The 26,785-nt window shown below is 46.1% G+C and overlaps 1 protein-coding gene and 1 long non-coding RNA gene across 5 annotated transcripts; one reads left to right on the top strand and one right to left on the bottom strand.

Annotated features, from left to right (window-relative positions):
• Nucleotides 1–2,155: 2,155 nt before the first annotated feature.
• LOC120638811 lies at nt 2,156–24,520 on the top strand. Of its 3 annotated transcripts, none has more exons than XR_005660776.1 (4): nt 2,156–2,192; nt 14,864–14,959; nt 22,401–23,411; nt 24,247–24,520. It is a non-coding gene; the product is annotated as an uncharacterized LOC120638811 (long non-coding RNA). The 3 variants fall into 3 exon arrangements; XR_005660777.1 differs by lacking the exon at nt 24,247–24,520 and adding an exon at nt 15,532–15,801 and having other exon boundaries at nt 22,401–23,605; XR_005660775.1 differs by lacking the exon at nt 24,247–24,520 and having other exon boundaries at nt 22,401–23,605.
• Nucleotides 23,614–26,785, bottom strand: SOCS2 (suppressor of cytokine signaling 2). 2 transcript variants are annotated; one of them, XM_029078738.1, is made up of 3 exons: nt 26,573–26,785; nt 25,404–25,617; nt 23,614–24,128 (listed from the first exon to the last, which is right to left on the bottom strand). In XM_029078738.1, the coding sequence occupies exons 1-3, from the start codon at nt 26,753–26,755 to the stop codon at nt 23,671–23,673; spliced, it is 855 nt and encodes a 284-aa protein (XP_028934571.1). In that variant the 5' UTR covers nt 26,756–26,785; the 3' UTR covers nt 23,614–23,670. The 2 variants fall into 2 exon arrangements, with proteins under 2 accessions (XP_028934571.1, XP_028934570.2); XM_029078737.2 differs by lacking the exon at nt 26,573–26,785 and adding an exon at nt 26,309–26,521.

The following is a 26,785-nucleotide window of genomic DNA, read 5'->3' as shown; positions in this document are numbered from 1 at the left end:
CTAAAAATAATTGCCTGAGGGCTCAGAAATGTAACTGTCTCATTTTCATGGAATAATTTATCATATTTTCTCAAGCAGAGCAAGATGAAAGGTGTAGTCTGAACTGAACAAAATAGTAGCATAAGGTTCATCCTTGTGTCGCACAATTAGAAACTCTCGTATTAAAAAAAGGTTCAATACCAAAAAAAAAAAAGGATACATTGAATATCTCTCCCAAGAGGCCTCCCCTGACTAACCCCTCAATTCCCCAACCTATTCGCCCCTCTTTAACGTTGCCTATGTTCCTGGGTGTATATTCTTAAATGCTTTGATAATAGTAATAATAATGTTTGTATTTGTTAAACACTTACTATGTGCCAAGCAGTGTTCTAAGTGCTTGGGGAAATACAAGGTAAGCAGGTTGTCCCATGTGGGGCTCAGGGTCTTAATCCCCATTTTACAAATAAGGTAACTGAGGCACAGAGAAGTTAAGTGACTTGCCCAAAGTCACACAGCTGATAAGTGGCAGAGCCGGGATTAGAACCCACAACCTCTGACTCCCAAGCCCGTGCTCTTTCCACTAAGCCACACTGCTTCTCTGATACTCACCCCACCCAGCTCCACAGCATTTTTGTACATACCCTTATACTCTGCCATCTCCCCTCTCTGTAGTTTATTGTAATGTCTGCCTCTCCCTCTAGACTGCAACCTCTTTGTGGGCAAGAATCGTGTCTACCAACTATATTATATTGTACGCTCCCAAGCACTTAGTAGAGCACACAGTAAACATTCAATAAATACCAGTGATTGATTAATCAATACACTCTACAAAATGGAGAAGCAGACTGAAAGAAGAACAAAAAGGCAAATGCAAATGATCTGTAAAACATAAAAACACCCACCTGTTCTTTCTTATTCTTCACACTCTGTGACCTAAATGCAATAGATACAGAATATGTATGAAGTGAGCGGCAACAGGTTGAGCTCTGACAGTATTTTGGGCATAGGTCTGCTTAGCCCAGGTGAAGAGGAGTCTGGACCATTCTGAATGATTTACAGACTTACTTGATGAATAGAGCACGGGCCTGGAAATCAGAAGGATCTGGGTTCTTATCCCAACTCTGCCATGAGTCTTCTGTGTGAGCTTGGGCAAGTCACTTTACTTCTCTCTGCCTCAGTTACCTCATCTGTAAAATGGGGATCACTGGGAGCCTCATGTGGGACACAAACTGTGTCCAACGTAATTAGCTTGTATAATAATACTGGTATTTGTTAAGCGCTTACTGTGTGCCAAGGGCTGTTCTAAGTGCTCTATCCCAGCGCTCAGTACAGTGCCTGGAATATAGTAAAGCCTAAACTATGCCATATTTAAAAAAAAAGTAACCCACTTAGGAATATCAAGCCTTGGATCTTGGAGCTAAATGACCTGGTTGGTCTGCTTATTTAGAGGAAATCAAAGCATATTTCACTGTATTGAAATAGACAGTGCAACAGTGACCCATATTAAGGTTTACATATATCCAACTTAAGAAACATTTCATAAATGGAGAACCCATCTATAGTAGCCTTGTGGGAATCTAAAAAAAAAAAAGTAATGTCATTTTTACATGATCTTGGAATCTGTCCTTTCTTTTTGAAGCCAAGGAGTTTAAGCTTGGAAACCTAGAGAATAGTGTATGCTCTTTTGAAGAAAGGCAGCATGAGTGGGATGTGCGAGAAGAATAGACGGTAATAGGATATGTAGTCAGCTACTGTATGATGAACTGGAAAGGGATGGCAGAAAACAAGGGGGACAGAAGAAACGTTTTAAGGATGCAGTAAAATGAAGCCTCAGACCCTATGGTATCACTGCTGAAAAATGGCACATTGGATCAGAAATTGACTCATTGTAATCAAGAAAGGAGTGGTACTTTCTTTGAACCAAAGTTTCAAGTCAGTTCTTGGCCCTCTTCTATTCTCCATTTACACTCACTCCCTTGGTGAACTCATCTGCTCTCACGGCTTCAACTACCATCTCTACACAGATGACACACAGATCTACATCTCTGCCCCTGTCCTCTCCCCGTCCCTTCAGGCTCGTATCTCCTCCTGCCTCCAGGACGTCTCCACCTGGATGTCTGCCCGCCACCTAAAACTCAACATGACCAAAGCTGAGCTCCTGATCTTCCCTCCCAAGCCCGGTCCTCTCCCAGACTTCCCTATCACCGTGGATGGTAAGACCATCCTTCCCGTCTCTCAGGCCCGCAACCTCGGTGTCATCTTTGACTCGGCTCTTTCGTTCATCCCACACATCCGATCCGTAACCAAGACCTGCTGGCCTCACCTTTATAATATCACCAAGATCCGCCCTTTCCTCTCCACCCAAACGGCTACCTTCCTGCTACGGCTCTCGTAATATCCTGGCTAGACTACTGTGTCAGCCTTCTCTCTGATCTCCCTTCCTCCTCTCTCTCCCTGCTCCAGTCTATTCTTGACTCCGCTGCCCGGCTCATCTTCCTGCAGAAACGGTCTGGGCATGTCACTCCCCTTCTTAAAAACCTCCAGTGGTTGCCTATCAACCTCTGCACCAAACAAAAACTTCTCGCTCTAGGCTTCAGGGCTCTCCATCACCTTGCCCCTTCCTACCTTTCCTCTCTTCTCTCTTTCTACTGCCCACCCCGTACGCTCCACTCCTCTGCCGTCCACCTCACCGTCCCTCGGTCTTGCCTATCCCGCCGTCGACCCCCGGGCCAAGTCCTCCTGCGGTCCTGGAATGCCCTCCCTCCTCACCTCCGCCAAACTAATTCTCTTCCCCTCTTCAAAACCTACTTAAAACTCACCTCCTCCAAGAGGCCTTCACAGACTGAGCTCCCCTTTTCCCTCTGCTCCCTCTACCCCCACTTCACCTCTCTGCAGCTAAACCCTCTTCTCCCTCCTTTCCCTCTGCTCCTCCCCCTCTCCCTTCCCATCCCCTCAGCACTGTACTCATCCGCTCAACTGTATATATTTTCATCACCCTATTTATTTTGTTTAATGAGATGTACATCACCCTGATTCTATTTATTTGCTATTGTTTTAATGAGATGTTCTTCCCCTTGACTCTATTTATTACCATTGTTCTTGTCTGTTCATCTCCCCTGATTAGACTGTAAGCCCGTCAAAGGGCAGGGACTGTCTCTATCTGTTGCCAATTTGTACATTCCAAGCTCTTAGTACAGTGCTCTGCACATAGTAAGCGCTCAATAAATACTATTGAATGAATGAAAGATCATGAGAGGAAGAGAAAAGTGAAAACAGTGGCGGGCATGGCAAACAACGTACACAACTGCGCACCGCTAGACAGGTCTGGTCTAGTCCTCAGTGGCTCAGTGGAAAGAGCAAGGGCTTTGGAGTCAGAGGTCATGGGTTCAAATCCCAGCTCGGCCACTTGTCAGCTGTGTGACTTTGGGCAAGTCACTTAACTTCTCGGTGCCTCAGTTACCTCATCTGTAAAATGGGGATGAAGACTGTGAGCCCCACGTGGGACAACCTGATTCCCCTGTGTCTACCCCAGCGCTTAGAACAGTGCTCGGCACATAGTAAGCGCTTAACAAATACCAACATTATTATTATTAGTCCTGTGTAGGCCTTTACAACCACAAGTGCAGCCAGAGATAAACATCACCTTGTAGTTTTACAGCATCGGGGTGTGTGTGTGTGTTGACATTATAAGCAGAGGTTATAACTCCAGTGGTTGCTCATCCACCTCCATATCAAACAAAAACTCCTCACCATTTGCTTTAAAGCAGTCCATCACCTTGCCCCCTCCAAACTCACCTCACTTCTCCTTCTGCAAACCAGCCAGCACACTTTGCTCCTCTAGTGCTAACCTTCTCATTGTACCTCAATCTCACCTGTTTTACCGACGACCCATAGCCCATGTCCTGCCTTTGGTCTGGAACGCCCTCCCTCCTCAAATCCGACAGACAATTACTCTTCCCACCTTCAAAACCTTATTGAAGGCACATCTCCCCCAAGAGGCCTTCCCAGATAAGCCCCACTTTTCCTCATCTCCCACCCTCTTCTGCGATGCCCTGACTTGCTCCCTTTGCTGTTTCCCCCTCCCAGCCCTGCAGCACTTATGTAAATATCTGTAATTGTATTTATTTGTATTGATGTCTGTCTCCCCACCTCTAAACTGTAAGTTCATTGTGGGCAGGGAATGTCACTGTTTACTGTATTAAATTCTCCCAAGTGCTTAGTACAGTGCTCTGCACACAGTAAGTGCTCAATAAATATGATTGAATGAATGAATAAGCATCTGTCATTGTCCTAGGAAAGGTACTGAGCAGTTGCATGCCACTCTGTTTCCACACCTGATAATAAAAATAGCTTGATACATACTAAATATATCTGCTATTATGTAAAGAGTTATTTCTCTCAAATTTTTGGAAATGTAGATCTATGGAACTCTCCTTGTTAGCACGTTGACCTGGGGTGATTGACAAATTTCAGGCTCATTCATTGAAATGACATATCTCCAGTCTTGCTGATGGGTGTGAAGAATTTACAGCTGCGAAGTGAGGAAGTGACTTTTACTGGCAAAAACACCCAATCCACAACCCTGCATTCATTTTAAGTTCTTGCTACTGTGATCATTTATTTTTAAGTGGTTGAGATATTTAAAGTTTTAAAGGAAGTGCTGAAAAAATAAGTAATATATATTTAGGCAGTACTTTATTTCAAAGAACTTTTGCATCTTTTATCTCTTTTTCTTTCATAGACATGAACATAAATCTAGGACTGCTATTAAAATGAAGAGGATACAGATATTGACCACTCTTTTAGGTTCATATAATCTCTTTCTCTATAACATTGATTCTCTTGAATACTTCTAACTTGGTTTCACATGGCAATCTCGGAAGGTTTTTCTTTTCTATTTTGAACAGGAGTAGTGGAGGCCTGACACCAATTTTGGTTTGCTCCTTACTATTCCTAGAGATCTGGAGCCCAAGGCCATGTGTTATTTGTTGTTGCTTATTATTATTGTTCTCATTATCATCATCATTATTATTTTTGACATTAGTTCAGCATTTACCAAGCACTCTTCTACGTGCTGGGGTAAGTACAAGTTAATCAGGTTGGACACAGTCGTTGTCCCACATGGGGCTCCCAGTTTAAGTAGGAGGAGGGAAGAGACATTGAATCCCCATTTTACACAAGAGGGACCTGAGGCACAGAGAAGTTTAGTGACCCAACCAAGGTCACATAGTGAGCAACTGGAAGGGCCAGGACTAGAACCCAAGTCCTTTGACTCCCAGGCTTGTGCTCTTTCCACTAGACTACACTGCTCTTAATGTATCAGTACCAACTTCTAGGTAATCACTGAATTTCCAATCTATCCTGAAGAAGACCATCTAAACCAACCAGAGAGTTCTACATCCCCACTGTGTCACTGAGTTGTCAGATTAGGGTCAAATACATTGCAACCTTATCACTGATTCCTATAAACTTATCCAAACTTAGTTATACCCTCCAAAGCTTCTTTCATTTATACATATATGATTCATCATTTATTTTGACCACTCTACAGCGCAACAGCTGCATTTACCTGTACTTAACTTCAGTACAGGGCCTGGCACATAGCAAGAGCTTAACAAATACCTTAATTATTATTATTCTCGGTGCCTCAGTTTTCTCATCTTCAGAAGGGGTATAAAAATACCTGCTCTCCTTCCCCCTTAGACTGTGAGCCCCTTCCGGGGGGGACCACGGAAAAGGTCCCCCCGCAGATGTCGTCAAAGCGGGATCAGCAGCAATGCTTAAAAGGATGCCAGCTCTGGCACCAAAATGACTAGGAAGCTGCCATTATGTTTTCTCAGTCGAGCATATGATTGCCAAACACCTCAATGAATGTGAATGATGTCACCAACGATAGCGCTCCCAACAAGACTGAAGACAAGTCTGAGAAAATCAGAAGTGGCCACAAGCTAATATAAGGTGGATGTGGGGTTTTTTCCTTCCTGGGGCATTTTTCCCATTAGATAAGCCCCAAACAATCCATCAATCATATTTATTGAGCGCTTACTGTGTGCAGAGCACTGAACTAAGCGTTTGGAAGACTTCAATAGAACAGAGTTGGTAAATACACTCACAGACCACAAGTAGCTTACAGTCTAGAGGGGGAGATAGTCGTTAATATTAAGAGATAAATCAAAGGAAGAGTCAGGAATACACAACAGAACCAGATCCTCCTCGTCCCTATAGTCTCTTTGGTGCCTTGCTCCATTTAGAAACACTGGCTGGAACCATCCCGTTTCACCTTGCTCCAGACCTGCAATGAGCTCCTGTAGTGGGAGAGCCATTGTCATATCAGTGGTATTTATTGAGCACTTATCATGCACAGAGCACAAGTACGTACTTGGGAGAGCACAGTACGAAGAGAAGGGAGGTAGTGAAGGCTAAAAGCAGGCCACAGTCATTGCTCTGACAGCTGGTGGTTGTTTCCTGCTGACCCAAACTGCACTTGTCAGCAATTGTTTCAGTGGGAAATAAGGAAGGTGGAGGGTGGGGATTGGAGAGGTGATTAAAAGACGTGTGTGTGTGTGTGTTTGTGTGTATGAGAAATTCACTCGATGAATTTTTTTTTTCCCACTTCAAGCCTTGTAAAGGTTAAATCTTTGTACAGTCAGTTCTGCCAAACGGTGTGTTTTCAATATGTGTTTTGACTAGAATGGGATTAGAGAATTAGGGACCCTTCTTCCAACAACAGGAACTTGGAGTGCAGTGATATAAGTGATATCTGTGCACACGTACACAACAGGTGAAAACTTCAGAGCAGGTGTCCCCTTAATATTGTGTAGGAACACAATCTCTGAAGGGTTGGAGAACTGGATAGGTGTACTGTCCTTATTTCTCTGGCATTTATCACGTCAACCCAATTTGCACTGCTTGAATCAGTTTCTAGCAAACAATGAATTTTAAATACTTGGAATTGGCTTCCTTTGAAATGCTCATGAAGGACTGAAAATAGTTTCCACACACCTGACTGAAACAGTATTGCTGGGCACTGTGATGAATTTGTAGCCGCATAGTCTTTCATCCAAATAATGTCATGAAAATATTCATTTTAGCAGAAAATGACTGAAGCAGTGTGACCTAGTGGAGAGAGCACGGGGCTGGGAGTCAGAAGGATCTGGGTTCTAATCCCAGCTCTGCCCCTTACTTGCTATGTGACCTTGGGCAAGTCACTTAACTTCTCAGTTTCCTCACTATAAAATGGGAATATCTGTTCTCCCTCCTACTTAGACCATGAGCCCCATGCAGGACAGGGACTGTGCCTGACCTAATTAACTCTTACCTACCCCAGTGCTTAGAATAGTGTTTGATGCATAGTAAGGGCTTGTGCCATTAAAAATAAAATGACCGTAAGCAACTCTCTAATCCAAATGCCTCCCCAGAAAGAAAGGCTCTGTGGGACAGAGACTGTGTCTGATCTGCTTATTCATTCATTCGTATCTACTGAGTGCTTACTTTGCGCAGAGCACTGTCTCAGTGCTTAATAGAGTGAGTGGTACAGAATAAATGCTCGATAAACACCACAATTATTACTATTAGCAGTAGCAATAGCTGAGGACCCCAGTGTAGTTACCAGGACCCCTGTTTAGCCTCTTGAAATCTTCCTCTGGGATGAAGGGTTGCTCAGAATCCTAAATCAATGATTTTTCCCCAGGTGAGTGTCTGACTGTGCTCCAGAAGGGAAATTTCTTCTGCTGCTGATGGATTGACCACAGTTACTAGGTTGTGGAGAAATCCAAACTGGTTTCTGACCCCATCGTTAGCCTGAAATTTTGGTGGCATGGAACAGAATCGCTCATTAGAAACATGAATGCCAGCATCTGCTGCATGGAGAAGGCCCCTTTCACATGTCAAGAGCTGTGTACTTGGAAACTTGGGGGAAACCAGCCTGTCAGGGATGGTCATTTGAAAAACCTCCCTCCCTGTCCACAAAACCCCAGCCCAGGCTCAACAGCTGCATGATTTTGGGCAAGTCATTTCTCTGTGCCTCAGTTTCCTCATCTTCAAAATGGGGATAAAATACCTGCTCTCCTTTGCCTTTAGACTGTGAGCCCCAAGTGGGACAGGAACCGTGTCCAACCTAAGTATCTCCTATCTACCCCAGTGCTTTTCCCAGTGCTTGGCACCTAGTTAACACTTGACAAATACCATAATCATTATTACTATTATTATCATTACCAAGAAGAGCCAGATACGGCTGGCAAGCTATAGGCTTCTACCATAGCTCCGGCATAGTGAATAGAGCATGGGCCTGGGACCCAGAAGGTCATGGGTTCTAATCCTGGCTCTTTCACTTGTCTGCCGGGTGACCTTGTGGAAGTCACTTCACTTTTCTGGGCCTCAGTGACCTCATCTGTAAAATGGGAATTGAGAACCACATGGCACAGGGATTGGGTTGATGATGACGATGACATTTGTTCAGCGCTTACAATGTGCTAAGCACTGTTCTAAGTGCTGGAGTAGATACAAGGTAATCAGGTTGTCCCACGTGGGGCTCAGAGTCGTAATCCCCATTTGACAGATGAGGTCACTGAGGCACAGAGAAGTTAAGTGACTTGCCCAAAGTCACAGAGCTGACAAGTGGCAGAGCCAGGGTTAGAACCCACGACCTCTGACTCCCAAACCCGTGCTCTTTCCATTAAGCCACGCTGCTTGTTCAACCCCATTTGCTTGTATCCACCCCAGTGCTTAGTACAGTGCCTGGCACAAAGTAAGCACTTAACAAATACCACAATTATTGTCACGATTATTGTTAGGGTGAGCAAAAATTGAATTTATTCTGGCAATCTAGAAAACCTCCAGAAACGCAACAGCAGGGATATTTCTGGCATCTCTGTAGGTAACTGGAGTGAAACCTCAGTGGGTGGTACATTCTAAAGGGGCCATAGACAGGAAGTTCCTAAGAATGGCGAGGGGAGGTGAAACTTGACCCAGGTGAAAAATGTGTCAGTACACCACTGCACTCCTGAAAGCAGGTCTGAGTAAGGCTTATTCTGTCCAACTTCATCCTGGTGTTTGACAAAATGAATCCTCAATTGCAGCGGATTATCTCATCTGTCATCTAAACTCACTGCCAAACAGAAATAACCACATTCCCGTTGTTACCGAAGCTCACTGCGAGGCTATAAATAGTTAAAAAGACACAAAGAGATGCATTTCTTGGAGTGAAACTTCAGAAAGCACTTTTTGCTCCATTCAGTCTGATGTTACACTACTAATGGAATAGCTTTTTTTCTCTGTTGGTCATGAGAGCCAAAAGGAGTTTCTAAAACTAGTGAAACTAGATCTAATCTGTTAGAATGAGGCTTCGTTTGCAGTTGGCTGTAGAACAGCATTCCAGCCTTAGGGAGGTGCATGTAAAGGCATATACACAATCTGTAATTTATTTATTTATATTCACGTCTGTCTCCCCATCTAGACTGTAAGCTCGTCACGGGCGGGGCATGGGTCTGTTATATTGTTATATTTGTTATATCATATTTGCCCAAACGCTTAGAACAGGGCTCTGCACACATTCGACCAACTGAGAAGACACAACACACACACACATACTCAACACACTACACTTGACAGCAGCGTGATGGCACATGAAGCACTGTGGCTTAGTGGAAAGAGCACGGGCTTGGGAGTCAGAGGACATGGGTTCTAATCCCAACTCCGGCACTTTGTCAGCTGTGTGACTTTGGGCAAGTCACTTAACTTCTCTGTGCCTCAGTTACCTCCTCTGTAAAATGGGGGTTAAGAATGTGAGCTCCACGTGGGACAACCTGATTACCTTGTATCTATCTCCCCCAGCGCTTAAAACAGTGCTTGGCACATAGTAAGTGCTTAACAAATGCCATCATTATTATTATTATTATTACTACCCTTACATTTATTAGAGGTACTATCTATCTAAACTGTAAAAGATCCCACTTGAAATTCTGAGATCCAAATAAGAAAGAGAAGAGTAGTATTGAGCACTTACGGCATGCAGACCACTAAACACTGAAAAAGAATACCCAGGTGGGAATTAGACAAGGCCTCTGTCCCTCTTGTCTCGTCTTATGCCGTCGAGTGGTCTCCGACCCCGAGTGACACCATGACTGCATCTCTCCCAGAACACCCCACGCTTCCGCCTGCCATCCATCTGGTAGTGAATCCATGGAGTTTTTCTAGGTACAAATCCGGAAGCGGTTTATCATTGCCTCCTTCCGTGCAGTAAACCTGAGTCTCCTCCCTCGACTCTCTCCCGTGCCGCTGCTTCCCAACATGAGTGAGTTTTGCCTCTGTCTCTGGGAGGGCTCAAAGTCTCTCTTCCCCTCTTCAAAGCCCTACTGAGAGCTCACCTCCTCCAAGAGGCCTTCCCAGACTGAGTTCCCCTCTTCTCCCTCTGCTCCTCCCCCTTCACCTCCTCTCAGCACTGTCCTCATTTATATATATGTTATTTATTACCCTATTTATTCTGTTAATGAGGTGTCCATCCCCTTGATTCTATTTATCGTGATAATGTTGTCTTGTTTTTGTTTTGTTCTGTTTAGCTTTGCTGTCTGTCTCCCCCAGTTAGACTGTGAGCCCATCACTGGGCAGGGATTGTCTCTCTCTGTTGCCGAATCATACATTCCAAGCGCTTAGTACAGTGCTCTGCACATAGTAAGCGCTCAATAAATGCTACTGAATGAATGAATGAGTGAACAATCTATGAAGGGGCAGAGGGGACTGGCAACAGACACAACTCACACCCTTCGCTCCTCTAATGCCAAAATACGCACTGTACCTCAATCTCGTCTATCTCGCCGTTGAACTACGTCCTGCCTCTAGCCTGGAACTCCCTCCTTCTTCCTCTCCGACAGATAATCACTCTACCACCTTCAAAGTCTGACTAGGTCCTCATTTCCTCTTCTTCCATTCCTTTCTGCATTACCTTTGCACTTGGCTTTGCACCCTTTTATTCACCCCTCCCTCAGTCCCACAGCTCTTTTGGATAAATATATTATCCATAATTTATTTATTCATTCAATTGTACTTATAGTAATGCCTGTCTCCCCCTCTAGTCTGTAAGCTTGTTGTGGCAGGAGGCGTGTCTACCGGCTTTGTTATATTGTACTCTCCCAACTGCTAAGTACAGCATTCCACACGCAGCACTCAATAAATATGATTGAGAGAGGAAACCAAACAGTAAGACAAGATAAAAGCCAAAAATGAAGATCAGTAGGACTTTGAACTGAATGATCAAAGCACAGTAGGTAGTTCACTGTCACAAATGTGAATGCTGAATGTTTAAATAGAAAATAAAAATCTAAAATGTGGTTGCAAATTTTAGAAGCAGATACCTAAAATGGACTAATTCAAACACAGAAAGGACTTTCCCAAATGAGCTTCACTCAAGGTCAATAAATCAAAAGTATCAAGAGAATATTACTAACACTTGCTCTATTGACTCAGCACCGGGGCCCAGTTTGAGTCCCAAATCTGAGACACCACATGTAGTCCAAAAACAAACAGAAAAACCCAGAGGTACAAAATGGACTCAATTCATTTATTTTGACTGTGTTCTTAGTACATTAGTAAATGCCCCCAAAAATTATTTTATGAAAGTAATTAAGTCTGAATAACAGACCTCTCTCCAAATCTCTACCATTAAATTTCCCTCAAGTGGTATAGCCATCTTGTGAATTGTCTAAATTATCAGGGTATTTCACACTGGAAATCTAAGTGACTTGTTTTTTTCTTAAAACATTTTCATAGGAGAAATTAAAAAAAACCTCTGAAATCAAAGTTGTCTTTAAGTCTTCTTAGCCAAAAAAAGAAAAAGAAATATAAAGTCTGGATGAAATTTCTTCTCAATCTCTTTTATGTACCTTCGTGAAGTGTGGCATAAATAAGATGAATCCAAAGGGGAATTCAGATAATGCTGAATGGCCACTGAGTATTTGTGTTTAGGGGATGGCTTGAATCTGGAAATGTCCTCTGTCCCTTTCTTCAAAATACACTTACTTCAAAATATATAAAATAAATAAATCTTGCAGGTGCTTCCTGAAAATGCTGAAAAGCAATCTGTTTTGGAGACAATGCGAATTGCTGCATTCCACTTCCTCTTTTCTCGTCTCTAGTATTATTACTAGGAAATCTTATACCAGGTCAAGATCTTTGATTTAATAGAGGTAACATTTTCTGCTTGAATTAAGAAACGAGCCTCTCAAGAGCTATTGAGTGATAACCCTCTCCCTGCGAGGTATCATCACACACCAAAAAATTAGAATTCAAGTGGGAAGTGAGCAGAAGGAGAATTCCAAAGCCCATCTTCTATTCTGAGGCAACTGCCCTTCCTATTCCTTTTTTACTGAGTGGAGGAGTGTTAATTAGCAAAAGTAAGTTGCAAGAAGAATTGCTACTAAATAAAATGTGTCTGGAAGTTCTGCGTGGAGTATGGGCTTGCTGGAAACTAAAGAGCATTTAAGGGTGCTATTGCCTTCCTCTAGAGAGCAACTTAATATCTGTTGGAAACAGGTCATTTGAGGCTTGACTAGCCTCGGGATATCTGATTTCAGCTGTTCTGCTCTTCAAGTTTTGACTTAAATCCAAGAAAGAAATTCAAGACATTTTAACAGGAAGTTTTAAAAACATACAAGTACAATGCCTCAAAGGGGCTTATTGCCATGTGCAGTGCCCCCCACCAGCACCCCCCAAAGTCATACTCAATTACCCAGAATCTATTTTTAACACAGACCACCTACTAGAAGCGATTTTTCTGGCAGAGAGTGCTTAATTGCCAGAGCACTGGGTTAGATGATTTGGTTCTGTGGGATTTACTGCCACAGACAAAGTGGGTGTCATGGTAATTCTCTACCTCCTTCCTCCCCTCCTCCTTCCTTAAGAAGCTCTGGCCTCTGACGGCCATCCCAGTTCTCACTATCTTCCTAAGTGTCCGATTCCAAAAGCTCCATCCCGAGAGCAGACGCAGACCATCTCAATAAAACGTGTTTACCTCCAATGCTTCTTTCCTTGCCTCCGGGCTAACAGTGGCCAAGCATAAGCCCTTGACTTTCAGTGTGTGCCTTTTCAATCAGACTTTCCCCAGGTTTATTTAATTTATTTAATTTTTCCTGTGGTCACATCTGGTTCTACAGGTAAGTTGGTTCTGGCCAAAAACTAAGGGTCTGACTTTACTTTAGTAAATCAAAACCAAACATAAAAATGCCCCCACAAGGCAGCATTTTTTCTCTCCATTCAGAATTTCTTAAATGCAAGACTGCTTTATTTTAAAACATAGTGAAGTATGTTAAATTCTCCTCCCCCCGCCCCCACAGACCCTTTATCTGGAGTAGCCATTCAGCTTTTAGTGCATTAAGAAACTTAGTTGATCAGGCTCAAGTGACACAGACAGGCTTACTGTCTTCTTTGCATCCTCCCTTTGCAATGACGAAAGGGATATTAATATATAAATCACTCATTAACTAAGAACAGTCAGGATCATTGCTGGAAATGCTATAGTTTTGATTATGATTTGCACTTCTATGGGGAAAGGTGATGAGTTAAATAGAACTTAATATATTCAGCTTTTTCTAAAAAATGAACCCAGATATTTATTACAAATACCAATCGTATCAGATCGGTTTCCAAGATTAAACATTTTGGCATTCAATCTAGTTCTAAATACCACTTTGTTCATATGTTACATTACATAATATCATAAGAGAATGCAAACCAGGCAGATTCTAGAAAATACCCGGGAGGGATACCTATTTGGATAGTAACTCTCTTTAGTGTTTCATTCTCCCCAATCTAAACGAAACCAAGTGTACATGACTATTTCTCTCTGTAATACCAAGGACTATGTGGATTAATTGCCCTCCATTGTGTGATTTATTTTTTTTAAATGAGCACACTATATAAAGCTTCAGAAAGCGTGAACATTACCAATGATTGGTTTTCTTTCTCTCTTTTTGTGTTCTCTTTCATTCCAAGTCAAAAACTAAATATCCGCTATATATTTATCAAGGTCATCTTGTTTCAGGTCTCTTCTCCAGGGTCTCTGCATTTAGCCCTTCCATTAAAATGGGGATTTATCTTCCACAGCTTAACTTAACCAGCGGTGCTTGCTGAATCAGTTGGGCTATTTTAGGCCCGTCGATCTCAATTTTTTCTTTTAAATAATCCCTGAAAATATTAAGTGATGATGTGTCTCCATCAGGTGTGACAGATGAGCCATCAGTCCTTCATTCATTCAAGCATAAGCTCTCTGTGGGCAAAGAGGACTTGCCTTTATCCTTTTGTCTGGCCTCCCAAGTGCTTAGTATAGTGCACTACACTCAATGTACACTCAGTAAATACCATTTATTAATCTATTACTTCCACCACCACCACCACCAAATCCTGTTTCAGGACCGAGAACCTGAGCAGATGAATCTTTTTTAGTGAGAATGCTCCATGCCACTTACACATTCTCCGGTCCTGGTCAGCTACGGGCCACAGGGGCGCAGGGCGCAACGAGATGTAGGTCGGCAGGTGTGCGGCACGTGGCCGGGACCACGGCACAGTGCTGGAGTGCTGAAACCCAGCAGGTGGTCGCCTTGGTAACCGCTGCAGTCTCCGCTGCTCCATCTTTCAGGATCCTTGCCGGGCCCATCCACCTCACGGAACACACTAGGTGATTCTTCGGGCAGAAACCTCCACCTCTGAGGGTGTAGTTTCAATAGGCCTAGCCCGGACTAGAACCCAGGTGTCCTGATTCCCAGAGCTGGACTCTTTCCACTGGGCCAACAGCAGAGCAAAGATTCATAAGGTCATCCATGCTTAACTAGAGCATCGCTACTTAAAAGGGTTACAGATATGAGAAGTCTGCTAAACTGTGGTTCAAATCATGTAGGCTGGTCTTCGCCTGGACCTCCGATGGGATTCAGAATTCTGGGAGAAGCTGAATCAACAGCCTGGAAAACTGGAGCCTTCCGTTTCTCTTGCTCAGGTGAGGCACGTCCTACTGCCGACCTGGAATGCCCTCCCTTCTCACATCCACCAAACTAACTCTCTTCCCCTCTTTGAAGCCCTACTGAGAGCTCACCTCCTCCAGGAGACCTTCCCAGACAGAGCCCTCCCTTTCCCTCTGCCTACTCTGCCCCTCCCCATTGCCCCTACTCCCTCCCTCTCCTCTACCCCCTTCCCCTCCCCACAGCACATGTGTATATTTGTATATTTATTACTCTATTTTATTAATGATGTTTCTATACCTATGATTCTATTTATCTCTTTGGATGGTATTGATGCCTGTCTACTTGTTTTGGTTTGCTGTCTGTCTCCCCCTTTTAGGCTATGAACCCGTTGTTGGGCAGGGATTGTCTCTATCTGTTGCCGAAATGTACCTTCCAAGCGCTTAGTACAGTGCTCTCCACACAGTAAGCGCTCAATAAATACAACTGAGTGAATGAAAAAAGGGCTAACCAACATAAAATCATGTTCTTAAAAATCAATATGAAAAAGTCAGCTATGTTTATCCTAGAAGATGGGCCAAGATAACCAAGCACCAATTTTTTCTGTCAGGCAGAGAAAGAGATTGAATCTCAAACTATACCTCACAGAAGCACATCAGGACATTTCAGCCTGGTTAAAAGAATACACAAAAAAACAGCTCTACAGACATGCTTCTCCTGTGACAAGACAATAAGATAACCAGCAACACTCAAGGAACTATCACACCTACTTCTTAAGTACTGAATGTTAGAATTTTTTAACAGCGCTCATTTCACAACTTAATATAATGGCATTTGGGATATAGAGAGATTCTGAACCTACACCTCACCTTCACATTAGGTATGTAATACAGTTGGCCTTTTATGGCTTCTCTTCCTTGTACTGCTGCCCCTAATAGGGAAGGGGATTGGAGATAGTCTGATGGAATAAGTACAAGTCAGGGGTCTGCCCTGCTTTATGATCCTGGGCAAGTTCTGGGCCTCAGTTTCCTCATCTGTAAAATAATGACAGTAAAACTGACCTTTCCCAGATTCACTGAGGATAAAATGTGAAAATCCTTGATGTGAAAGTCATTTAGAGAAATAAAAGTACTATATAAATTCAAGGAATTATTATTAGTAGGGAGAAGCAGCATGGCTTAGTGGAAAGAGCACATGGGCCTGTGAGTCAGAAGGACCTGGATTCCAATCCTAGCTCTGCTACTTGTCTGCTGTGTGGCCTTGGGCAATTCACTTCACTTCTCTGTACCTCAGTTACCTCATCTGGAAACCGGGGATTAATACCATGAGCTCCAGGTGAGGCACAAACTTTGACCGATCTGATTAGCTTGTATCTAATCGACCCCACTTATAACAGTGCCTGGCACACAGTAAGCACTTAAAGACCATTAAGAATTATTATTATCATTATTTTAAAAAATACCCCGTGGGAGAAGACGGATATTTTCTGATCCTGGACCAGACCACTTCTGGACCAGAAGACCTCAAACAGAACCTAGGAGCCCCTGCTTCATGCTCTGCAGCTCATTCTCTGAACTCGAGAGTTCAGCCCACCTCCAGAGGAAGAGGGGTGTGTCTGAGTGCTGTTTTCTGAGCCTGGAAAAGAGGTCCTAGGATAAGGAGAGTCCTCTGGATTACTTACTCAAGATCAGAAAAGAGGACCTGAGAATCTCCCCTATTTCCGACAGTCCTGAGATCCGAACAGAGGCCAGGCTAAAGATAGCTCTCTTTACCTTAGAGAAGAAGGCTGCGGGGGAGAGCTGGGGCTCCTGGGTCTCACTTCTGATCCTCTGGAGCGCTGGACTCCACCTAGGACCTGAAAATGGGGCTCTTACAACCGCTACTCTACCACAGTCAGGCCATCCCAGTGGATGGAAAGGTGAAACTCACATTTTTAACTGCAGTTTTCTGCCTCGATACCTGCATGTATAAAATGAGATTGTGGCTCCCAGGATGGTCCAACACGGAGGCAACTGGATTCCAGCCTCAAACCTGAAGGGATCTGGGAGGGCGTCTGCATCAGGGGTGCAATTTGCCTATAAGGCATTAGATTGGCTTACAGTCGTCTGGGCGTCCTATCGATTCTACCAATCCGGGGGCGAAGGGGTTGACCTGTGGTCCAACGTGGCACTGCCTCCCCCTCCCAGTCCTGTGACACAATCTGATGCCACTCTGAGCCTATCCCACTACAGGTTGCTGCCGACGCTTCCACCGCTGCTGCCAGGCTACGTGAGTGAAGGGAGAGGTGTGTGCAGGAAGGTCCTCTTCCCTCCCCTTAGAGCAGGAAAGCGGCTTTATACTAGCACCTTGGGAAGGTTCATGCTGAGGTCCAGCGTGACCCTCCTGTGGAGCTGGGAAAGCCCAGGCTGACTCCTCCCCTACCCTTGTCATGGGGTTCAGCTCCAGGTTCCCCCACACCCGCTTCGGTTTCGGAGGAAAGTATGTGCCCACGCTTAGCCCGGGTTCCTTTTCTTCCTCCCAAGCCTCCCGGGAAGTCCCACGGGAAGGTCGGGTGACCTGGTAATTCAAACGCTGAGACAGATCAATGAATAGCCACTAAAAATGCCCCCTTGTCATGTCACCTCGAAGGATTTCGCTTGAAAAACGTTCCGTAGAACAACTCACCATGGAATCCCGGAAGGCATTTCCTACCCTAATAAATAGTTGTTATAGTTTAGAGAAGTTAGAATAAACAATATAAACTATAGAATACAGGTAGAATAGAATAAACAACAATAGAATGGTTGTTTCCTGTAGACACCAATAATAAAAATAAAAATAATCATGCCGTAGTGGAAAGAGCACAGGCCTGGGAATCAGCCGGGGCAGTGGTGGGACAATGGGAGTGCCACCGTCCTCAACCACGGTCGCAATAATTCCTCCGGGCAGGTTCTTGGGTCTCAAGTCTCAGGGCAGGCATTGCCAACCAGAGACTCCACCGCCACGAACATCCAGAAATACAGAAGTAATCATATTCGAACCAAGCATCTTTCTAGGGAGGACCAGGGCAGACTGTCTTGAGCTTTCTTACTGTCCTGTTATCATCCCTCAGAAACTATTCAGAGTGCCTGGCAATAAAATGTGCAAGTGTGGAACCTGGGAATTACCCAGGTCCCTTGCTTCCTCTCTTCCTCCTCTTCCTGGCTGTCTGCCTTTGAGCCAGTTCCCTACTCTTGAGGCCCTCTTCCAGAGATTGGCCAGGGAAATAAAAGGAGAAGAAATCCAAACCGGTTTACATTCTGCTTCTTGATTACGAGTTCTGATGAAAAGTTGGGTTGGGTTGGAGGTTGAAACTGTTGGCAAAACTGAGGTTTTGCCACTGCAGGGGGATTTCAATTCTTCACTCTCTCTGTTCCCCATTAACCCAGGTAACCAAGAGTTGACTGTATACTCAAATCTGCCCAACAGACAGATTCTTACCAAATATAGAACCAATGATCACAACCTGGAAATAGAAAGTCGGGAGGCAAAAGGCCCACTAGAAACCTAAGGAGGGGCTGTTCTGTCAAGATGACAGACGAGAAAGTAAAATGGGAAGGATATTTCCTACACCTCCGTGTAGAGATTACAAGGAAAGAATATCTGACTTTCAAACAGGCACAATTTGGGATCACGATTTTAGATTTTGGACTAAAAAAAGGAGAGGCACATCCTAAACTTCAAATGATAAGAAATTTGAGGGGAATCAAACAGAAAGAAAACTGGAGGGGGATTTATAGCTTCAGCTCAAGATTCGTAGGAAGATAGAGGGCAGAAGGTGAGGCCTAGAGGAAACAAGACTAGAAGAACGTTACCAGAAAAGGGGCAAAACTGCAGGAAGATAGGACTTAGTTAAATTAAAATGGCAACACTGATATGTTAGGAAAATTGAAGCAGAGAGGAACAATGAAAATCATCGGGTTCCGCTGAACAGTGAACCATGTGTTTCCCAAACACTTTAAGTTCAAAGAAAAGAAGTAAAACTCCACACACTAAAACTGCTTTAGAGATTGACCGGGGGGGGGGGGGGGGGGGGGTGTCCCAAAGGCTGGCGGCAGAGTCCAGAAAAATTGAAACCACTGTGGTGCTCCAAAACTTCTCCAATGATTCTATTCGAGGGGAAATGGAATTACCCCAGCCTCTGTTGGATTTTAACATGGCTTCAGCAGGCAGCATCGGCGGATCCAAAACGACAGCTCTGTGATTCAGAAAGGAAGGAATCCAAGGGCGAGGGGGGAGAAAGAAAGCAATGCCATTATCTACTGCTTACTGACCGGAAAGACCGATGAACTGAAATAGTGAGAAAAATAAGCAAAGATGGTGTCGGTGACTACATGCTATTCAAATCACAAGAAGGAATGAGATTTCAGAACAGCATACAAGACAAACTTTGTTATTTCATGGGCGTAAACCTTGAAATTAAAAAAATCCGGTATCGTCGGTGAGTCAGGAGCGGTACAAACATACTAAAGCTCAAGACATGGTGAATTTTCTCTAAAACAGAGTGCTCGGAACAAGAAAATGTTTAGAGGGCCTCTCAAAAGCCTAATGGAATATAGGTTAAGCAAAATATGCTCCGGGCTGTAAATGGAAGTAAAGGCAGATAAGTGAGGTGAGGTTCATTGCTGAAAAAAAGAAAGAAAACCAAAAAGGAACCATTTCTATTTCTAAAAACAAGTTTGTAAAGGAGGGAGGGGAGAAGGATCAAAAATTGACAGGAGAGAAAATAGGCCTGTAGACAAAGGAGCAACGCACGGGCTTAAAGCTCAATAAATTGATCAATCGACTGTCGGCTCTGAGATGAAGAACTTTGAACGAAAACTTTGTTCAGAAGGATTGAGACTACCGGCTCATGTCCTAAAAGCTACCGAACAGCTGTGGGACGATAACACCTGCCACTCATCACAGACCTGAACCAATGACCGAAAAGGTGAAAGGCCCGAGTCCTAGAACATTCCATCCCTAGGATCGTTTTTAGGACGCCTTCCACTTTGCCATTCTTCTCTTTGTGCCAGGTACACCCTCCTAAAAACAGGTGACAAAAGATTCCAGATGGCTCCCTCCCAAGGCCTATTGCTTACCTTTTGATATTAATACTTAAACGATCAATCAACAATCAACCATATCTGTTGAGCACCCACTGTGGGCAAACCCCTGGACTCATTGAAGTAGTAGTAGCGTTTACTGAGCACCCACTTGGTGCACTGCACTGAACTAGTCGCTTGGGAAACACGGAATAAAGTGACAGGCTCCCTGCCCGCAAGGCGCTTACACTCTACTAGGGAAGACGGGACTGGGCACGTTCTCGATTTGCTGACATCTCACCAACAACTCTGTAAAAATCATCAAAGTCGAAGCCTGGCGGTCATGTAAAAATCACCTCCTCCACTTTTCTCACCAGAACAGGTGCAGCAAAACATCTTGGGCCTGGTTGGCACCTGTGCCCTAGAGCAAACAGTAACACCGCTCGATCTGTAACTCCTCCATTCCAATGTCAGAGGTAGGATGGGGAATTCCGAACCCTCCCCTTAATTTTTTGCTTTATAACTTCGGCAACCCCTCTCCCGTGCTCGGTTCCTCCATCTCTAAACCGTCGAAAATCTTTGGCATCCGCCAAGCCGGCATGTGGCGATCCTGGGGTTACTGTTTGTGAGATCCTGGAGTTACTGTTTGTGAAACACCAAGTTACAAAATCTTCATTATCATTGCTGGATTAACAAATAGGATGAATGGAGAGCTGGTTTTACCACCTAGCCAATTCAGTTTCTATTGTTATCTCTAGTTTTCCACCATAGGCAGCCTGTAAATAACCCAGTGTGACTATTCAATTCGGTCACTTTCTGAATGTCTGTTGGTCTGTTTTGAATAGCACATTCCAGGAATAAAATTGGCTAAGACTCTGGCACAATTTACTGCTTCCAAACCGAAAAGAATTAATGCCTCTGCCCTTGACAGAAAATGTTTCCTCTGGAGCAAATACAAGTCTAGCTTAGCGAAGAGCCTTCCGACAGATGAGGTGGGGGGGTGGGGGGAGGAGGAGAAGCAGCGGCAGGATAGGGCAGTAGGAGGGGAGGCCAGGGCAACTTGGGGAAGGGAGGGCAGGAGGTTCGGTGAGAGAGACCTGACTCTGGGAGCCCAGTTCTGGGAGCCTGCCCCAGGGCAGGATCTCTCCCCGGCCTCTTTCTTCAATCTCCCCACCACGGCTGGTTTTCTCCCTGGCCTTTCTGCTGCTTCTCGGGAGAGTGACCGAATGGTCAGAGCGAGAGGTCGGCAACTCCTGACCCGTGTGGGTAAATTTATGAAAACCAGCTAAACATTCTGGCTGTCGTAACAGAGTAGACTACGAGTATCTGTTCAACCCCCTTCCCCCCAGCCCCCCCACCCCCAGCCCCAAGATTAGAGATCTGACACCCAGCATCACCAAATTGCAGCAGGATAAGGCTTATCTTCAAATTCCAACAAATCTTTTCTTCACCGTGGGTACCGAGCAACAAAACAGTGTAACGAAGGGAATTCATTACAGAGGAGATTCTTCGAAATGAAAAATATCAATAAATTGAAGAGGGGTTTGGATAAATTCACGGATCGGATGCCCATAAATTCGGGACGGAGGGGGAAAAGTCAAGGTCGTTGGAAGGAACACCCCTGAACATTAGGAACGATGGGGTTTCTCCACCTATCCTGTTGCCACTGTGAGAGCTGGAAATGGGGGTTAGGGGGCTCACCCATCTGCACCAGTAAATTGTACATCATTTATGTTGCCTGGCAAAGCTTTCTAACTGTGGAGTGACAAGGTGGGTAAAAACCACAACAGGCATCAAAAAACATCCATAAACATCACTTGGCACGAACCACGTGGAAGAAGATCTATGAATGCGTCCCATTAAAAGACACTGCCAAAAGGACCTCAGACTTAAAAATAAACCACCCGGAGGGAAAACAGGGTGTCACCTCATCTCCAGCCACCACCAAATCAGACTGACTTTCACCGGTTGAGTCCCGAGTATGAATACAGCTCCCATGTAAAATACCAATCATAATTTGTAATTCTAAAAACTGATTATGTAACTTTATTTGAGCTTCCCTCCAGTCTCGAAGCGCATTCGAAACATTCCTTCGGTAATCCTCCCATCGCTCGTTTGGTATGGTTAGAGACCAGATTTATCCTTCCCATTTCGCAGAGAGTAAAAATAAGAACGTGGGGAGGTCAGTGATTCCCCCGGGTACGATCGATATTAGAACCCTCAGCTTCTACTCTTCTAACCCTTTAAAACTACAGCAGCTCTAACGTCAACGAGCTTGCAGCCCCAGACCTTGAACGCTGTACGGGGAAAAGGCTAACATAGTAATTATGGAGGAAAACCTGTGCTTTAGTTTCAGCTTGGGGTGTAAGGTTGTCGGTTGCGTGAAAATCTCCAGAAGAGAGGTGCCCTTTAACCCTGCTGATTTTTCTTTCATTAGTTGAACCAGTTATTCACAATCACCGAGACGGTCCGCTAAAATACTTTTCTCGTGGCCGGTTCGGAACGACAGTCTGAGTGAGAGGAGGCGCGGTTTCAACACTAACCCTAACTCTACGGCAGGGTGACGAAGATTTTGTACCTTCCACGCAGCTGGCTTGGGTGAGTATGAAAGAAGTGAGCCTTTTTTGAAAAGATTTTTAATGTTTGTGGAAGTGCAAGTTTTCTACAACTCCAAGAAATTAATGAGTGCAACTTGTCAAAGTTTGCTTTATTTAATACACTCTATTCAAAGTTCGATAATAGCTACAGCAGTGGATAAACGCTTTCGAAACAGGCAAGTCTTCCCCTGTATCCGGAAGAAAATTAAGTGAAAGTACTCTACATGGTAGAAGGGAAACAACTGCTGATACCTGTGGCTAGACAATTCAAAACAACAACCTGGAAATTTCTACGGCCCTTCCTAAAAGAGCCACGGCAACAGGTAAAGACACCGCTACGTCAGGAAAACGAAGGAAAGGACCGTCTGCCAGGTACAGATTTGAAGAATTCTGTGGGATTGCTGGTAGACATTTACAATTTGCCTTTGAGAGAAGTCTCCCCTTTAGGTGGACTACTGTGTTCTGGAACTCAAACGAGACAGTCGGATGAGAGTGGCAAAAAGACATGCACAGAATCGACTGGTCTGACTTGCTTTCGTTAACTGCATAAAACACGGGATCAAGTCTCACGAGCACGATCTGTTTTACCAAGGTCTAAGCACGCTAGAATGTACAACCCAAATATCCTCAGACACCACTTCACCATCTGGCGAGCAAAAAAAGGGAGCCACCTCCTCTCAGTTTATTAGCCTTTCTTCCTTCTTGCGGTCTATCGTCTCAGAAAAGAGCACTCTCCAGATGTATCTATCGGGAGAAAGATCACTCGGGAGAAAGTACAGTGAAACCAACCGAGCAGAAATCCGGGAGAAAAACCTTCTGAAAAGATGTTCTCTATCCTGTGAAAAATAAAGGTACAACCGATACTTCTCCTTATGGAAGGGAGAAACTAGTCCTTTTCGCACTGGGAGCAGAAATAATCTTTTCCTTTCACCCCGCCCCCGTCCCCCTCACCCCCCCCCCACAACACACATTCTTAGATTGACTTTTGTTGTTTTGCTATATGACTCCACTTTGAAACATACAGCTGGCTAGTCAGTATTTTTTTTTTTTTGGTGGTCTCGACGTAGCTGCATTCAAGGACAGGAGGCGTACTTATAAAAATAGAGATACTTATACCTGGTACTGATATTCTTTCAGGTAGTCTTTTAGTCTCGTCGGTAAAGGCAATTCCCAGATCTTACTTGTACATTTGTTTATGGTTAATCTACAGAGATGTTGAAGTGATGGAGTTGAAGTATAGAGAGGTTTGGTCAAATATAAGTGAACAGTTCCATTCCGGGGTGTTTCGGAGCCAGTTCTCTTATCCTTACACATTCGAACGTAGTACTCGATTAGATGGGCCACACTGTCAAACTGCTTGAGCCTGGATTTGATACATATGATCGAATCCAATCTGAATTTCCCATCTTGATATTCTATGCGGAGATTGGTCGGTCCGGCTGATGTTTTTACAGATATAGTTAGAAGATAGTCCGAATGGGAACTGTCTCTAATCAGAAAAGTTCCTTCTGGAGCATCTTTTAATTTTTCTTTGGCTTCATTAACAGTCATGTTTCCCCAGTACCACCCTGGTGGCAGTTTGTATTATATTTAAAGAAAAAAAGCGAGAGAAAGAAAAAAGGGAAAAATTATTAAAGGATTAGATAAAGCATAATCACTCCGGTCATCAATTTTCCTCGCTTCTAGGGAAAAGACCGCTGGCAAAAACGCACCGAGACTGCCAGAAATTTATCAGGGGAGATTTTCCGAAATTTCGCATCTGTGCCATTTTGGAATTACAGATCGAGCTAACTCTCTGCAATGGAATTTTAAAGTCAAACACCGCAATCGGATTTTTTTCCTCCAGACAAACGACTGGCGACGACCGCTACGGGGGACGTCGACCCTGTGGACGGTGACGCCTTTTAAAAATGCATTTAAAACGAAGGGTGTATTAAAACTTAGTCCTTCTCCCCCCCCCCAACCCAGATAGTTCAGTTCAATTCTTGTCTAGTTCTTTTTCACTGAAAGAGTCAAAAAATCAAGGGGGGAGGGGGGGCGCGACGGGACTTAGTCCTCCTCTCCCCACATAGTTCATTTCAATTCCTGTCTAGTTCTTTTTCACCGAAAGAGTAAAAAAACCAAGGGAGGGAAATTTAGTCCTCCCCCCCCCAGATAGTTCATTTCAATTCTTGTCTAGTTCTTTTTCACTGAGAGTCACAAAATCAAGGGCGGGGGGGGGGGGGGGAGACTTAGTCCTCCTCTCCCCAGATAGTTCATTTCAATTCTTGTCTAGTTCTTTTTCACTGAAAGAGTCAAAAAATCAGAAGGGGGGGGGGGACTTAGTCCTCCACTCCCCAGATAGTTCATTTCAATTCTTGTCTAGTTCTTTTTCACTAAGAGTCAAAAAAATCAAGGGAGGGGGGAGGAAATGAACCTTGCATTCATTTTGAGGGTTTTTTTTTCTTCCGTGTCCGAAAACTTTGAATCGGCACGTTCGGTTCCAAGATTTTGAAAACGGCGGTGAGCCTTAAGCCGACACCGTTTTGTTTTCCCGAAACGTTTGGTGGAGACCTGGGGGTAGCCGAGCGAGGCGTCGGCGTGCTTGGCGCCTGGGAGGCGCTTATCAAATAGCACCGTCGTTATGACGACTCTGACGATGCTGCTGCCGCAGGTGGCGTTACCGGCTCGGCTACCTCGAAGGACGGCGGGCAGGTGTCGGGCGCGCCGGGCGGGAGCGCGCCGGGCGGGAGCGCGCCGGGCGGGAGCGCGCCGGGCGGGAGCGCGCCCGGGTCCCGGCGGGGGCGCGCCCGCGCGCTCTCGCTCTGGCTCTCGCTCCCGCGCGGCCCCGCGCCCCAACCCACCTGTGTGCGTGAGCTCCCGCATGGCCTTGGCGAGGCCGGGCGGCTCGGGGGGCTGCTCGTCGGCCGCGCCTTCGGAGCCATCGCTGCCGGCGCGGGGCTGCGGGCAGCGCAGGGTCATGGGGCCCGGGGGCAAGCCCGGGGGGCGGCCCGGGGGCGGCGGCGGCGGCGGTCCGGTCCGGCCCGGCCCCTCGGACCAAGCTGTCCCGCGGGCCGCCTGGAAGGAGGACGACAAGGAGGACAGGGGGGGCACACGGTCAAGTCGGGGCGGCCCCAGCCCCCCTCCACGCCCCGTCTACCAGAGCCGGGGGGAGACGGGACCGGTCCCCGTCCCCATCCCCGTCCCCGTCGGGCGGCGCAGCCCCCGCCTGCCCCCTCGCCCCCCCGACCCTTAGGAACCGACCCACCCATCTCATCCCCATGCGGCCGTGCGGCCCCCCGGGGCCCCCCATCTCATCCCCATCCAGCCCTAGACACCCCCCCTCACCACCTCCTCCTCCCCGGGGGCCAGGTGCCATCCCCATGCGGCCCTGCCCACCCCCCTTTCCTTTCTCAGCCCCCCCGGGGGGGGGCTTAGCCCCATCCCACTGGCGCAGCCCGCTGCCCCTGAGTCCGGGGGTAGGGGGTAGAAAAATCCCCTCTCGATCCATCCGTGCACCCCCCGGCCCCAAGGGCCTCCTTTGCCCCCGGGAAGAGCGTCGGTCACCTCCGGGACCGGCCGCTGTCAAGGACAACTAAGTCGTCAAGGCGGGGAGCGGGAGGGACAGGGGGGCTCCCACCTCCCACCCCCCCCGCGAACGGCAGCCCCCGGCCCGGGAGGGTGATGTCCTGGGGGGGGGGGGATGAAGCCGACCATACCCCCGAGGGCAGGGCCGGGCCGGGCCGGGCGGCGGCCTCGCTCGACTCACCGCCTTTCCCGGGAAGGCCGGTTGGAGCCCCTGACATTGAAATGAAGAGGCGGCCACATCCTCACCCTGGAGACTCGTCCGGCCCCGCCCCCGCCCCCTCCCTCGGTGACCGGCTTTTGAGGACGCGGCCCGGGGCCGCCGCTGTCGAGGAATCGGCGGCTTCTTGGAGGAGGAGAGGAGGAGGCCCCGGGCTTCCATACACACGGGGCAACCCACGGCCCGGGCCCGCTGGGGACCCAACAGACCATAAGACGGGGTCCTTACCTTCCCCGCAGCCGCCGCCTTCTCCTCCTCCTGCGGACGAGACCGGGGGCAGGGGGGCAGGGGGGCTGGAGAAGGGAGGTGGGGGACCGGCCCTCCTCGTCGATGTTCGGTTAGGATGCGGGATGAGCGGGGAAACGGCTGACACCAAACCCAGGGACCGGCCGGGGGGGGAGGAAGGAGCATCGGCCCGGCTCCGCCCCGGCCCCACACGAG

The sequence above is a fragment of the Ornithorhynchus anatinus genome, chromosome 14, assembly GCF_004115215.2.
Source record: "Ornithorhynchus anatinus isolate Pmale09 chromosome 14, mOrnAna1.pri.v4, whole genome shotgun sequence".
NCBI classification, from domain to species: Eukaryota; Metazoa; Chordata; class Mammalia; order Monotremata; family Ornithorhynchidae; genus Ornithorhynchus; species Ornithorhynchus anatinus.
Note: the sequence above shows the minus strand (reverse complement) of the source record. Positions and strands in the feature narration are given on the sequence as shown.

Bases quoted from the DNA above. Each gene is read 5' to 3' on its own strand.
- SOCS2 (XM_029078737.2), bottom strand. From the start codon at position 26,506: ATGGAAGCCCGGGGCCTCCTCCTCTCCTCCTCCAAGAAGCCGCCGATT. The intron at 25,618-26,308 runs GTGAGTCGAGCG...TCCTCCTTCCAG, and splicing joins CGGCCTTCCCGGGAAAGGCG to GCGGCCCGCGGGACAGCTTG. The intron at 24,129-25,403 runs GTGGGTTGGGGC...AACTGCCACCAG, and splicing joins GCGGGAGCTCACGCACACAG to GGTGGTACTGGGGAAACATG.